The sequence below is a fragment of the Cynocephalus volans genome, chromosome 7 (assembly GCF_027409185.1).
Source record: "Cynocephalus volans isolate mCynVol1 chromosome 7, mCynVol1.pri, whole genome shotgun sequence".
Classification (NCBI taxonomy): Eukaryota; Metazoa; Chordata; class Mammalia; order Dermoptera; family Cynocephalidae; genus Cynocephalus; species Cynocephalus volans.
The window spans coordinates 153956983-153970502 of record NC_084466.1 but is presented as its reverse complement, the minus strand read 5'-3'; the positions used below and the strand labels follow the sequence as shown (position 1 = coordinate 153970502).

The 13520-nt window shown below is 54.1% G+C and overlaps 1 protein-coding gene across 1 annotated transcript in view; it reads left to right on the top strand.

The window, feature by feature from the left end:
- FAM53B (family with sequence similarity 53 member B) overlaps positions 1-9011 on the top strand; it is an 81637-nt gene extending 72626 nt beyond the window's left edge. The window contains exon 4 of the mRNA XM_063101776.1: positions 4907-9011. Coding sequence (XP_062957846.1) covers positions 4907-5269 — 363 coding nt within the window. The 3' untranslated portion in view covers positions 5270-9011. The remainder of the gene's footprint in view (positions 1-4906) is intronic.
- Positions 9012-13520: the final 4509 nt, after the last annotated feature.

The window sequence follows — 13520 nt, the reverse complement described above, 5'->3', positions numbered from 1 at the left end:
GAGCTGCTGCTGTCCACTCTGACACATCACCTGACCAGCCGACCATTTCCCTGATCTGGATACTCACTCCTGCATGTGGCAGGCACTCAGGCAGCATTCCCTGAACAATGCTGTGGGTATTTCCCCCTGCCCCACCCTACTCCCTGCTAGGTCTTACCCTTCATGGCGTCAGAGTAGGTTCTGGGTCACTACTGATAAAACATGTGGTTAGTTCGGCTCAGAAGATGTTCTGTAGTCCCTCTTATGTTCTGACCCTGCTGGCCCAGGGAACAGTAGCACTTGGGGAAGGGAACAAGCTCATTGGGCCCAAGGCTTGGCAGTGTGGGTGGTGGGCTGCATGGCAGCGTCATGGGATGGGGCTAGGTATCTGTTAACATGTTTCCTGAGGGGGGATTTGGTTTTTAGCTTGCACCTAGAAGGTGAGGACCAGGCCAGGCCACCTTTGTCTGTCTCCAGACCCCAGCTAGGGACCTCTTAACCAGAGGAGGATGTAGGAGCAAGTATCTGCAGAGGAAGTCCCTGCAGAGGAGGGGGCAATTGCTCTTGGCTGGGAGTCCCTGGGAGACTGTCTGGGGTGGGCTGGGCCAGTGACTCAGGCTGGGACCAGTGGGGAGCAGCCGTGGCCTCTGTCGTGGTTGGCTAGAGCTGAGGTCTGGTGGTACTGATGGAAAAGCTCGACATTCAGGGGCTCCATTCTAGAGTTGCCCTCTACAGGAGGCTGCTATTGTCTGCTTTTTGCAGATTTTAGGAGTGGGGTCCCAACCAATGTCTCTGGCCAGTAGGCTGAGGCCATATAGACAGTTCCCACTGAGCTTTGTTACCTGGGCAGGCCTGTACCAGGTGTAGATGGCCCACCACTGGGCCGGGGTTTGGTCTCAAGACAACAGAAGTTGCCAGCTGGGGGCACAGTTTGTCTTGGAGCAATGATTTTATCTTGGAATGATGTGTTCATATGGTGCTTTGAATTGAGCCGCTTTGCAGCTTTCCCCAGACATTTTTGAGGGCACACAGGCCTCCAACAGGCCCATGAAGCATTCTTCTGTGGGAACAGCCTGAGTTGCTAGGAGAGGCTAGGCAGGACCCTTTCTCAAGGGTATGGTGGGCACAGGGCAGCTGCAGGGCCTGGGCATGGGTATACCCTGGATGTCTGCATGGGGTGGGTTCACCAGGTTGGGGTTCTGGGCAGAACATACACTGCCCCATTGTGGCAGTCACATTCCTCCCCAGCAAGTGGGGTGTGCCACCAGCTGGGGCATTCAGTGGGCAGCTCTTGGTTTTCACTGTACTGAAATGGCTGAGTTTGGAGCCAGTGAAGTTTTCAAGGTGAAACTGGCTTTGCAGCCAAGGGACAGATGCCTTTGAGGAATATTGGGGGATCAGTGGCATCCTGTGGTTTGCTTGTGATGAGATTTACCAACCAAACGTTATATCTTCTTGCCCTGCCGCACAGCAAAAAAGGCCCAATTATTGCAGATAGCTAGGGCAAGAGGTGACCCTAGGGTGCTCGTAGCCACCCCTTATTTAGCAGGCAGGCTAAAGGGCAGAAGTTGGAGTGTCTTACCTGAAGCCGTGATGCCTATGTGGGGCAGAATCTGGATCTGTAACAGCCTGTTTGATCTCAGCCCTCTCCAGGGCACGCTTGTGGCAAAAGCTGCATGTCTCTGGAAGTTTCATTGTCTTTGTCTATTCAGGCTGCTATAACAAAAACACCTTAGAGTGGGTAACTTACCAACAACAGAAATTGCTATTTCTTACAGTTCTAGAAGCTGGGAAGGTCAAGATCAAGGTGCCAGCAGATTCAGTGTCTGGCGAGGGTCGTTTCTTCACAGATGGTGCCTTCTTGCTGCAACCTCATGTGGCAGAATTGGAAAATGAGCTCCCTTAGGCCTCTGTTATAAGGGCACTGATCAGGGCTGGCCCATGGCTCACTTGGCAGAGTGTGGTGCTGATAACACCAAGGCCACAGGTTCGGATCCCTATATAGGGATGGCTGGTTGGCTCACTTGGGAGAGTGTGGTGCTCACAACACCAAGTCAAGGGTTAAGATCCCCTTACTGGTCATCTTTAAAAAAAAAAAAAAAGAATAAGGGCACTGATCCCCATTCATGAGGGCTCCACCTTCATGACCTAATCACCTCCCAGCAACCCCACCTCTTAATTTATTGCATTGAGAATTAGGTATCAACATATGAATTTTGGGAGGGAACACATATTCAGACCATAGCACCATGATTAGTGTCCAGACATAAGTTCTCACTTTGGCCATAAAATTAGGCTCCCTTACCCACCTGCACCTTACGTGATTTACTGGATGAGATCAGGCAGGAAGACTGATCAAAAATGAAGAGGCCCTTAAAAAAAAAAAAAAAATGAAGAGGCTAGTGGAGACTTGAGCACTAGGCACAGAGCATTTTCTGTTCAGGTTTACACCAGCACTTCCTGCCCTTTTTCACATTATAGTTCAGAAAAAACAATGGCAGGTGTTCAGGTGTTGGGTACACTGGTGCGAACAGGCATGGCTGATACCCAAGGGCTGTCAAGTCAGTGCCCCGTCACCCACCTAGAATCCATGCACAGCACAGCATTCAGGACCCTTGGGCTTAGACTAGACATTGTTATTTATATCTACTCTTACACCGCACAACTTCTACACAGGCAAAGAAACAGACCACTCAGCTGGGGATGGGAAAGTCTGGGCCTCTGTCCTGGTCAGCCTGGCCCAGCAAGGCCAGGAACAAAAGGGCTGAGGCTGCACAGGCTGGGCCATCTTTCCACTTTCTTGTGCCCCCCACTCAGTTCTCATTCTATCCTGAGTCAGTCTAGGCCTGTCATAAGAGTGCCTAAGAGGCAGAATGGGCCTTAGAGACCTTTCCATCACAGGCATCTGGGGACCCCACCTCGCCAGACATCAGGTTTGCATTCGGGAATTGTTGATCCTTTGTCCAAGCCTGGCCTGGAAGTGTTGAGGATCTTGAGAGCCTTTTTGTATGAGGTGCCATCTCCAGCCCCCTGCTGTGGTGGGAGGGAATGTGCTCTGTGCACCCCGGGGCCACACAGAATGCTGCCACGGCCCAGATGGGGCCTGTGGCTCAGTGTGGTGCCAGCTAGAAGGACCTGGGCTCCCTCTGCAGCCTGGGCCAGCATCTTGGGTCTTTCAGTGGCCTGTTTCTCTCTCTACGATCCCAGTGCCTTCACCTTTTTCAGTTAATCAAAAGATTCCAAGAAAAGCAAACTCTTCAGAACAGCTTCCTCCATAGAGTGTTCAGGAACAAGGAGCATGCCCACAACAGGCACAGCCACGTTCCTCAAAAGATAGTGCCTTTTATTTTCCATTTGCTGAGCCTGTTGTAGCAGCTTGTTCCCTGTGACATCTGGTGGTCATCCTTATTTCAGAGCAACACGCAAACACTACAGGCTTTGAAAGGATCAGGGCCCTGGGGACAGGTCTGTGATCTTGGCACTGGCAGGCTTGTGGAGCAAGAGGTGGCAGGTGCTCCAAGTCCCTGCCTTATGTGCACAGCCCCTCTAGTGCACCCCCTCTGAGAAGGGGCCTTGTTGCTGCTGGTTTTGTTGGGGACCTCTGGGGCTGGGCTATGGGCATGCCTCACTGTCAGAGCCTCCGTCCAGTCTGCTGCTGGACTATGCATCTGTCTCTGGAGAGAAGAAGGCCCAATTTTGTACTCTGCTCTGAAAGTGGAGGTTAACTACACCCACTCTTGTACAGTGTCAGGCCTGCCACCTGTTGTTGGTGGGCGGCTCTGAGAAGACTGGCCTGCGTACCCTTGAAGTTGTGTTCAAGCTGCACCCACTGCTTGGGCAGGCCCCAGGCTGCCTCCTGCCCCAGACTAGCTCCCACACAGAGGCAGCGCTTGGCAGGCAGGTGAATTCTAATGCAGCCACACTCTTTCTGGGGCCTCAGAGGGCCCTACAAGGTAGTCAGGGGCCATCACATGCCTCTTACAGATGAGGCACCTGAGGGCTCTGCCTGGAGCCCGGTCCCCCCTCCAACAGATCAGTGTTCTCCCACCCCCACTGCCAGTGCCTAAGGAAGGCACAGGGCCACTCTCCTCCAGAGATTCTGCATCTCCAAGCAGGGCCTATGACTCATGTTTAAACCAGCTCCCTGGATGGTCCTGATAGGCACCAGGTTTGGGATGTCAACTCAACCCCTTCTGGACCGATTCCCCTTCCCCAGCTGTGGGAAGTGAGTGGGGTGGGCATTATGCCCCCCTGTGTACAGCATGCAGCCTGGCAATGTTTCCATCTAACTCAGGCCTCTTCTCAAGGGCAGCATCACTGTGTGTCAGTAAATTCGCTGCTGCTGTGTTCTGTTTAATGGCTGCATAATGTCTCTTGTCTGAAAATACATACTTTATCTAACCATCATTGTAGGGGATTTGGGTTACTCTCTTCTTTTCCATTTAACAGTGTGACTAGAAAGATTCATGTCACTTAATTTTCGCATGCATCTTACATTGTTTTCTTAAGATAAAAATCCTAGTAGTGAAATTGCCTAATCAAGGAATCAGATATATCTGTACCAGGTCATCCCTTAGAAAGGTTGTACATGAAACATTATGAGTGAGTCTGTCTCACTGCAACCTCCCCAGAACTGGGTGTTCATCAAATTTTTGCTCTTTGGTAATTTAGTAGGTGAATAATAGAATTTTGCATTTCTTTATTATCACAGAGTGTTCACTGGCAATAGTATTTCTTTGTGAGTGAATTGCAGGTGGCCCCTTGTCCTTGCCCAGGAGGTGGAGGAATCCAAGATTTGGGTGGTCTTGTCATAGCCTGGTGGGCCAATTGCCAGCTAGGCTTTGGCCTGGCCTTGTGGTGTGTGTGGTCCTGGGATTCTGGGAGGGAACACGACCCCTTAGTAACCTGTTTACCTGCCCCTCCACAGAACTGTCAGACCTTCAGCAGCCTCAGCTGCCTGAGCATGGGGATGGAAGACTGCAGCCCCCAGAGCCCCTTCGCCTTCCATGTCAGCAGCACCAGGTCCTGGACCGCCTTGCTGTCGGCCTCCAGCCCAGGGGGCAGGACTCCCGCTGGGACCCCTATCCCCGAGCCTCTTCCCCACTCCTTCGACGACCACCTCGCCTGCCAGGAGGACCTGTCATGTGAGGAGTCAGATGGCTGCACCCTGGGCGAGGACTGCAGCAGGAGAGGGGAGCTGGCCATAGCCTGGCGGGACCACAGAGCTGCCGGGAACAGCCTCTGCTCCCTGGATGGCGAGTTGGACATTGAACAGATAGAGAAGAACTGAGGGGGCCGTGGATGCCAGTCAGGGATGGGGGTGCATTAGAGTCAACCAGTCTCCCTCTGGGCACTAGGTGGCCACTCGAAGTGGGAACCCAACTCCTGGGCCTGATGAAAGCTTCCTGAGAGGCGTTGGGTCCTAGAGGGAGCCCACCCACCTCCCAGGGAGAGGCTGTCCAGCCTGCAGTGACTGGCTCTGTGACAGCTGGCCTGGCCATGCCACGCAGTGCAGTATATCAGCCTCTCACCAGCGACTTGAGCATGTCGGCCACCAGGTCCACGGAACTACTGTAGCCTACAGAGCAGCTTTTTGGTTTGGGTTTTTTCCACCTTTCTCCTCATGGCTTGTTGGGCAGTCTCTGTCATTTCCCCCGCAAAGTTGGGCACCACTTTGCATCCCCTGGGTGGGGATTGTCAGGGAGGGCCTGGGCTCAGGGCTGGGGCCAGGGTCCACATGGCTATGTCAGGGCCCTTTTTGGCCTCGCTCAGGTTCAATTTTGGGGAGTTGGCCCCACAGCTTCTTTCACTCAGTTTTACTCCGTGCCTTCTTTCCTAGATCTCCCTGCTTCAGTCTTGCAAAAGTTCGGGAGATGCTTCCTTCTGTAGTAACATCAGAACCATTTGGCCTTAATTCCAGGTGTGGGAGACAGTTCCTGGGGTGCTGGAGTGGCCCTCAGAGGGTAAGCTCATGTCCAAACTCTTAGGTCCCAAGGAACAACTTGGGGGTGCTTGTTAGAGACTGTCCACAGTGGGTAGAAATTTGGTGGATCTGTTGGCAGAGAAGACAGACCCATTTGCTCTCCCGTGGAATTGGAGAGGCTGCCCCCATGGCTCTGCCACTTTGGAGGCTGCCTTAGCAGGACTGGCAGATGACGGCCCTTCTCTGTGACTAACCAGCCACTAAATGATTAGCTTGGTTGATTCAGGTGAGTGTAGAGATGTCACGAAAAAAGGATGGTCTCTTGAAAATGTCCTTAGGAGAAAAGAGCTCTGAGCAGGTGCACAGATCTCAGCCCTGTACACAGTTCATGGGTGAAGGATCTGCTGGCCACTCCAGGATGCCTGGGACAGGGCCTCTGAGCCCCTACAGTATCCAAGCACACTCCCAATTTGTTCACGGGACTGCTGGCTTTAATTAAGGCACCCACTGTCCCTCAAGACAAGACCAGGACTCAGTGCCGCCTCCGGCTGTAGGCCCAGCCCCAGCCCCTGACCCCTTGAGGTTTGCCTGCCTCAGGCAGCTCCTCCCCACCTGCCCTGCAGACACACCCCATGGGCAATCTGGGAATCTGGCTTTTAGCAAACTTGGCATCTTCCACAGACAGTAGTAATTGGGCTGGCTTAGGAGCAAGTGGCTCATTTTCCTGTAAGGGTAAGAGTGGCTGGTGCAATCTCCTGAGTGCGCAGACATATGACAGAGGTGCTTGTGTGGTCACTTTGCTTCCACTCATCTCCTGTGGGCGAGTGGATGCCCCACTTTTGTAGGGTGAGTCCACATGCTCTTTACCTTCCTCCTAAAGAAAGGCCCTTTTGGAAACTGTTTAAATCCTCACTTTTTACTGCATCAACAGGGTGGTGGCTCAAGTTCTGATTTGTAGGTGGTGTTTCTTAAAATTCAGCCATAAGATACTTGCAGAAAGCCTCCAACCCAGGGGCCCTCAGACTGTTGACAGCCTCAGGCTGGATGGCACAGTGGGTGTGCTGGGTAGGCAGGTCCCGGAGGGGGGGCAACCAGCTCTCCTCAGTTTGATGTTTGATATAGCTCCTACCACAGGCACATCCACTCAGGACCTCAGAAAGCCAAACCAGAGAGCTGGCAGCTCTAGGTAGATGATGGCATCTCACCTGATCCCTGCCTGGTGGGTGGTGGAAGCCACGTCTTCTCAGAGCAAATCCGGAGGAGGCTGGGGCAGTTGGTGGGTGGGTGTGGAGAGTGCATGCCTGTGCCTCGTGTCTTCAGAACCCACCTAGGACGGGAGGTGCTGGCACATGGAATGGCCACCCCATGAGTGGACATGAACGGAGCACAGCCTCTAAAGCAGACCTTCCTGTGAGGGCAGGGCAGGGTCTCATCTCCTGGCCGGCACTGCAGTGAAGGAGGGAGCACAGTGCCAGCCACACTCTCAGCACCAGGAAGGGAGGCACATGGTGATGGGCGTGTGCCACAGGCCATAGTGTGGGCCACCTGCCCTCAGGAAGGACAAGCAATGGTGCTTGCTGAGTCACAGCTTTGTCCTCCCTACCTCCCACCAAGCTAGTCCCATCAGCCAGCAAGCCCAGCCCCAGGGCACTTAGGGGTAGAAGAGGTCCAGGCCCAAGTCAGGGTTTGACCCTCTCCAGCCTCCTCAGGCTCCCCCCGCCCCCTCCCGACTTCCTGCTCTACCAAAGCTCCTAGCCAAGCCACAGTAGCAGCAATTAGGGAGAAAATGTGGGCATCCCTTCTGCTTAGAGAAAGAAATGGCTCCACTGGTTTCATGTTTGTCTTTTGCTTGGAGAGAGCAGACCCCATCCAGAAGGTGCCACCGCCATCTTCTGAGCAGCCTTACCCCAGAGAGGCTGCTTACCCTGCTCCACTGTGCTGGCCCCATGACGTTTGATCTCGGAGCTCTTGGAGGGAGCTTCACCCAGGGTCATCCCCATGGGGCATGGACAGGCAGGCTAACCCCAATATGGGGCCCCAGCTGATGGCAGCAGCAGGAGCCTCATTTTTGTCAGTGCCCTGCCCTCCTGCCTGCGAGGGGAGACTGAAGAAGTGCACAGCAAGAGGGTCGCTGGGCCAGGTCATCCACCTGCCCAGGGGGCCCTGGAGGACGAGTGGGGCAGGGGCTCCAGGAGCACTGGGTGGGGAGGAGGGGCTTCCTGTCCCATGGCATCCCCTCTCGCTGCAACAGCCACTGCACTGACAGGCGTTGTCGTCTGCTGGGGGCCGGGCAGGCGCAGGCGCAGCCTCCGTTTACACTGTCGCAACCCCCTTGCCTTACTCACGGTGGGGGCCAGGGCTGGCCCGGGGCCCACGGGGAGCTCATCCTGACCGTACATATGGATTTTCACTCTCAGAAAGCCTTACTTTTCAACAAAATTTTGTAGCAGGAAAATTTTGTGAATTTGTATGCTGAAAGACAGTTTAAATAAAGGAAAATTTCACATTAAAAAGAAAACAAATCCCAACATCCAAATGGGTCTCCGAGTGCAGGGGGGCATGCATTGTCCATGCTCTGCTCACTTTGCCTGTTGGAGCAAGCTTCCCTAGCAATGAAAACACACCCTGGATCTCGTGCCATGGGAGGTTAAAATCATGTGCTCTGTGGCCACAGGGGTGGTCACCTGAAGGATGACTGCTTCAGATGTTAGCCGCTTGGGACAGAGCAGCCCAGCCAAGCACCTATAGCCTCGGTAGGATAGTTTCACCTTCTAGCATAGTTTTCAGTGCGTGGGGGAGATGTCCTCGGGATACAGGTGACAGCACATAGGCTGTTTCTAGGGTTGTAGTATGCTTTCCCAAACTGTTCGTCGGTGTTGCAGAGCTTCAGGAAGTGTGGCGGCCAGAAAGTGTAGTGTTGGGCCAGTCCCCTGCACAGGGGCAAAGCGATCTGTGTGCAGAGGGCGCTGGGTCTCTGTCCTATCCTCAACCCCCGCCCCCCGCAGCCTATCCTCCCTGAGCAGGCTGTGACTGTCTTGCACTAGAGCCGCTCTAGTCTCTCAGGAATTTGCTTGTTACTTTACTGTGTAAATAAAGCTTCCTGGTTCAATACCCAACTGCCTGCAGCTGGCTGTGTGGTTTCTGTTGGGTGCACTGAACCAGCAGGTCCCCTCTGCCCATGGGAGCATTAGCTGTGGGCTGGGAAGGGCATAGACCAGACCCTTCTGTCCCTTCCTAGCCTCAGGCTCAGGATCCATATCCCCAGTGGGGGTAGCAGACATGTCCCAGAGCCATGGGCATGCTCAAATGCGGGCGGCTGTGTGAACACCTGTGGAGTGGGAGGGCTGCTGTGGCCCAGCTGCAGTCACGGGAGCCCTCCAGAGGCAGGCTGTCCAGCACCAGCACCCAGGGGCCAGTGCACGTGTGAGAGTGGGGGTGGAGGAGCCCAGCCCCTCACTGCAGCCAGAGCCAGGGACCTCAGGACAGCAGAGAGTAGACAGTCCTTCTGTAATTGGTCACTCAGGAGTGGGGAAGGAGTCTGCCTTTCACACAGCATAGAGTCTGCCCTTATGAGCACATCAGCTCAGCCTTCAGCCACCCTGAGATACAAGGGCCACATGGCAGTGTGCTCCAGGTCTCACTCCTAAATGTCCAGCCTGGTGCTCAGCCTGTGGTGACATAAGAGCATGCAGCTTGGCCCAGCATGGGCACATAGTCCCTGTGCCTGGTTAACCAACCTCAGGAGATGCAGGGCATTTATAGCCTTGAGGACAGGCGTGGAGATGTTTGTTTAGTTTTCACAACCCAACATTTGCCCATGTAATCTGGCCACGGAATTTTTGCCTAGGACATCTGTTAGGTCCTGCAGGATCCCCTCTGGGAATGAGGCTCTGGAGCGCTCAATTCCGACTCTTGGTTTGTTTTCTTTTTAGCACCAGAGCCTTTTTCAAACAGAATGGGCTATGAACAACTAATTCAAGAAACAGGTGAAGGGCTGGCCCGTGGCTCACTTGGGAGAGTGTGGTGTTGATAACACCAACGCCACGGGTTTGAATCCCTATATAGGGATGGCCGATTGGCTCACTTGGGTGAGCATGGTGCTGACAACAAGTCAAGTGTTAAGATCCCCTTACCAGTCATCTTTTAAAAAAAACAAACAAAAAAACAGGCGAAGCCAGGCTACCAGGGGTGAGGTGAGCCCCTGACTCCCATCTCTGGCAGCCTTGCAGCACCTGAGGCCCAGGGACCCACTGATCCAAGGCTGGACGTGTTGACTTGCCCAGCCTACCCTCATCCCTGCCTAAGATACCTGTTGGATGACTGGCAAGGCAGAGGCCAGGGGAGGTTCTTCCAGGCACAGTGGGCCTCCCACAAGTTCCCCATGTGAGAGGGCACAGAGTGGCCCTGGATGAACTTGTGGCTCCTAACAGCCCCTTACCTGCCCCACCCCCCACCAGACAGGGTCCCTGGCTGGGCTCCGGCCTCATGCCGGCCCCACTCAAGCTCACCTTGGCTCAGTGATGGGCACCCTGGCTCCCTTCTCCAGAGCCTTACCCCCTTGTCTATCTTCCTGCACTTCAAGGTTTGTTGAAACTGGGACTCTGCCCCTGGGCACAGGTGCTAGGGCTCGCTGGGCAGCAGCTCCCCTCTGCCCTGCTGTGGGGTCTGGCTGCAGTCCTCAAGCCGGGCCAGCTCACAGGTGTGTGTGACATGGGGGCACTGTCTGTGGGACACCGGCCATGTGCTCACTCTTGGAGCGATGCCCTCATCTGTACACAGGGATTGTAACCCTGGGGGCTTGCATGAGAAAATCAATGCAAAAACCCCACTACCACCCTGGACAAACAGCACAATCATGAGTGTGCATAGAAAGACCAAAGGGGAATGTCCCCAGATAATGACACTAGGCAGACTCTGGGTGACTTTCAGTTTCTTTTTATACTTCTCTCAAATTTCCTACAATAATACATATTGCTTTTATAATCTAAAAGAAATCAAAACTTAAGAGGTAATACAAAATGCCCAACACTACTTATCATCTAAACCAGGACACTTCTGAGACAGAGAGCTGGAGCTATTGATAGTCACACTAGGATGGGAGGTGGACCCATGAGCACCCCACAGGCATGCCACATGTGTTGGTCCCACCTTGTGTCCCCCACTTCTGCTCTAAGGTGAACACACAAGAGCCTTTCCACCTGCCAGCTGCCCACGGGCTTCCCTGAAGGGGGCAGGAACTACCCAGCAGGGAGGGCCCAGGACAGTGGGACCAGGTCTGGGCTTGGCTTCTCTGAGCCTTTGGAGGGACCTACATTGAACCTGAACTGGAGAAGGAGAGAACTGAAGTCACCTGGGCCCCATGGTGCACACACCTGCTGTTGAGGACTCCACCTCCTGCAGCCTCACATCACGAGATGAGAGTGTGGACAAGTGCTGGCTCACATCCTCATCTGGTACCACACACCTGCCTCTCTCTTGTGGGAGTTCAGGTGGGGCTGACATTGTACCCCTGTCCTGGTGTTGGTCGGGTCCATTTGCCAGAGTCCTCCTGAACCTTTTCTGCAGGCCCTGGGGTTGCCAAGCAAGCAGGAAGGGAGCCTGGGGTTGCAGGGCCATCTTGCCACCTGTAGAGTGACTGAGATGGAGAAGGACAGGGTCCCTGTGCCATCACTTGGGACCCCAGATCCAGCCAGACCTGGACTGTAAGTCATGTGAGACAGTAAAGTCTCTTGATGGATTAACCTAATTGGAATTGGGTTTTCATGAGATGGCATATTCATCCCAGGGCTGCGTACTGTGTGGGCCTTAGAGTTCAAAGATCCAGGGGTAAGAAGGGCCCTAAAGAGGTGGCTTTGCCCTCACTGCTCTCCTCTCTGCCCTATCCACCCTGTTCCTCCTGACAGATGCTCTGCTGCGAAGTGTGGCTGAGCCCAGGCTGCTGCCTCACTCCAGGTATCTGCAGAAAAGGCTACTGGGAGCCAGCCTGGCCTGTTGCCCTGGAGTTTGAGGGTCTTTCTTAGGGGCAGTTCCATTAACACAGGTCCCTAGGCCACTGCCATCCCTAAACTCCAGCCCTACATGGGACAGGTGGCTCTATGCCATCTCTGGCCCAAGGACCTGAGCCCATCTGCCTGTAACCCAGCAGGGCTCAGTAAATGCCTCTAAGGAAATGAATCTTCCCATTTTACAGATGAGGTGACAGAGGCACAGAGGTTACATGAATCCCCCACAGGCAGGGCTGGACCTTCAACCCCCAGAAGAATGTTTCATCTCTAAAGAGAAGATGACAGTACACTGGCTCAGCTGGAAAATCACAGCCACTGGGGCCATCCCAGGCCATTCCCTGTGGAAGGATTTTGGGCAAGGATGGGGGTAGCATTGCAGAAGGCCTAGAACGGGCATGGGGTGTGGGGTCAGACCTTGATTCAAGTCTCAGCTCTGCCCCTTACTGTCAGCTTCTGGGTGAGTCACTTTGTCTCCTTGCACCTCAGTTTGTTTATCTGTAAAATGGGAAGAATGACAACATCCTCTTCACTGAGCCCACTGCAGCTCAGAGGGTGGCATGCTCTCTGCCCAGACAAAACAGAGGTCTGCACCCTCATGAGCTGTCCCTCTCTGCACCCCACTCCTGGGCAGCAGCTTGAAAGAGGAGGCCCAGCTTGTCAGTGAGAGAACCAGCCTCCTTCTCCCAGAGGGGGCGCTGCCCTGCCTGCAAACTCCTGCCAGGGAGAGCAAGCAAGGGATGCCCAAAGGGAAAAGGAAAACCAAACACCCGCAAAGCAAACCCAGCAGCACATGCAGGCATGTCCCCGCCGCAGTCACCCTCCAAACTGCTAATGACTGCGGCCTACTGCCTGCACATCCCCTTGTTGATTGAATGTGCTGTAATTCGGGGACTCCAGCAAGGAGCAAGCCATCGCATACTTCCCAGCTAATAGCCCAAAGGGCCCTCCCTTGAATGCCAGTGACACTAGCCTGGCTGGTGGCCTTTCATCTTGATGAAAAGATACAGTCACCAGGTCCTCCTAATCCTGAATTAATGGTGGCTGGTCTGCCTCCCCACCTCCCCTGGCTCATAGCTACTGTGCCAGGGCCAGGGGGATTCAGGTTTCAGGGTCTTCCTTCCTTTAATGGAAATCCTATTACAGAGGACCCAAGACTACTTTTATGAGTTGTCTCCCAAGATTTATCAGTGGTTTCTGAATTGATATGGGGAGAAACAGAGCAATCAAGTTATCCAGTTGTCTGATTTTGAAACCTGAATCTTGTGTTATGAGTGAATTTGGTCCCAGAGGTCTTGTGGGGAAGGCCACTGCTCCCTTGGTCTGGAAAGTGCTACTCACACCACCAGGCCTCAAGGCTGCTCTGCCAGGGAACACAGTGCCAATGATGCCTTGTCGGGGGGTGGGGGTGGGGGTCAAGGGCAGCTCACTGTCAGCCCAGGCCTCGGTTTCTCCATCTGTTAAAGGGGTTGGAGCAGGTGAGGTGTTTCAGGGCCCTTGCCCCTCTGATGTCCAGTGGTTTAAGCACACTGCAGGGCCAAGGACAGTACCTGGGACCCTGCTCATGGCCTCCCCACATACAGCCCTTCCTGGCAGTCAAGGCCTGAGTCAGAGGC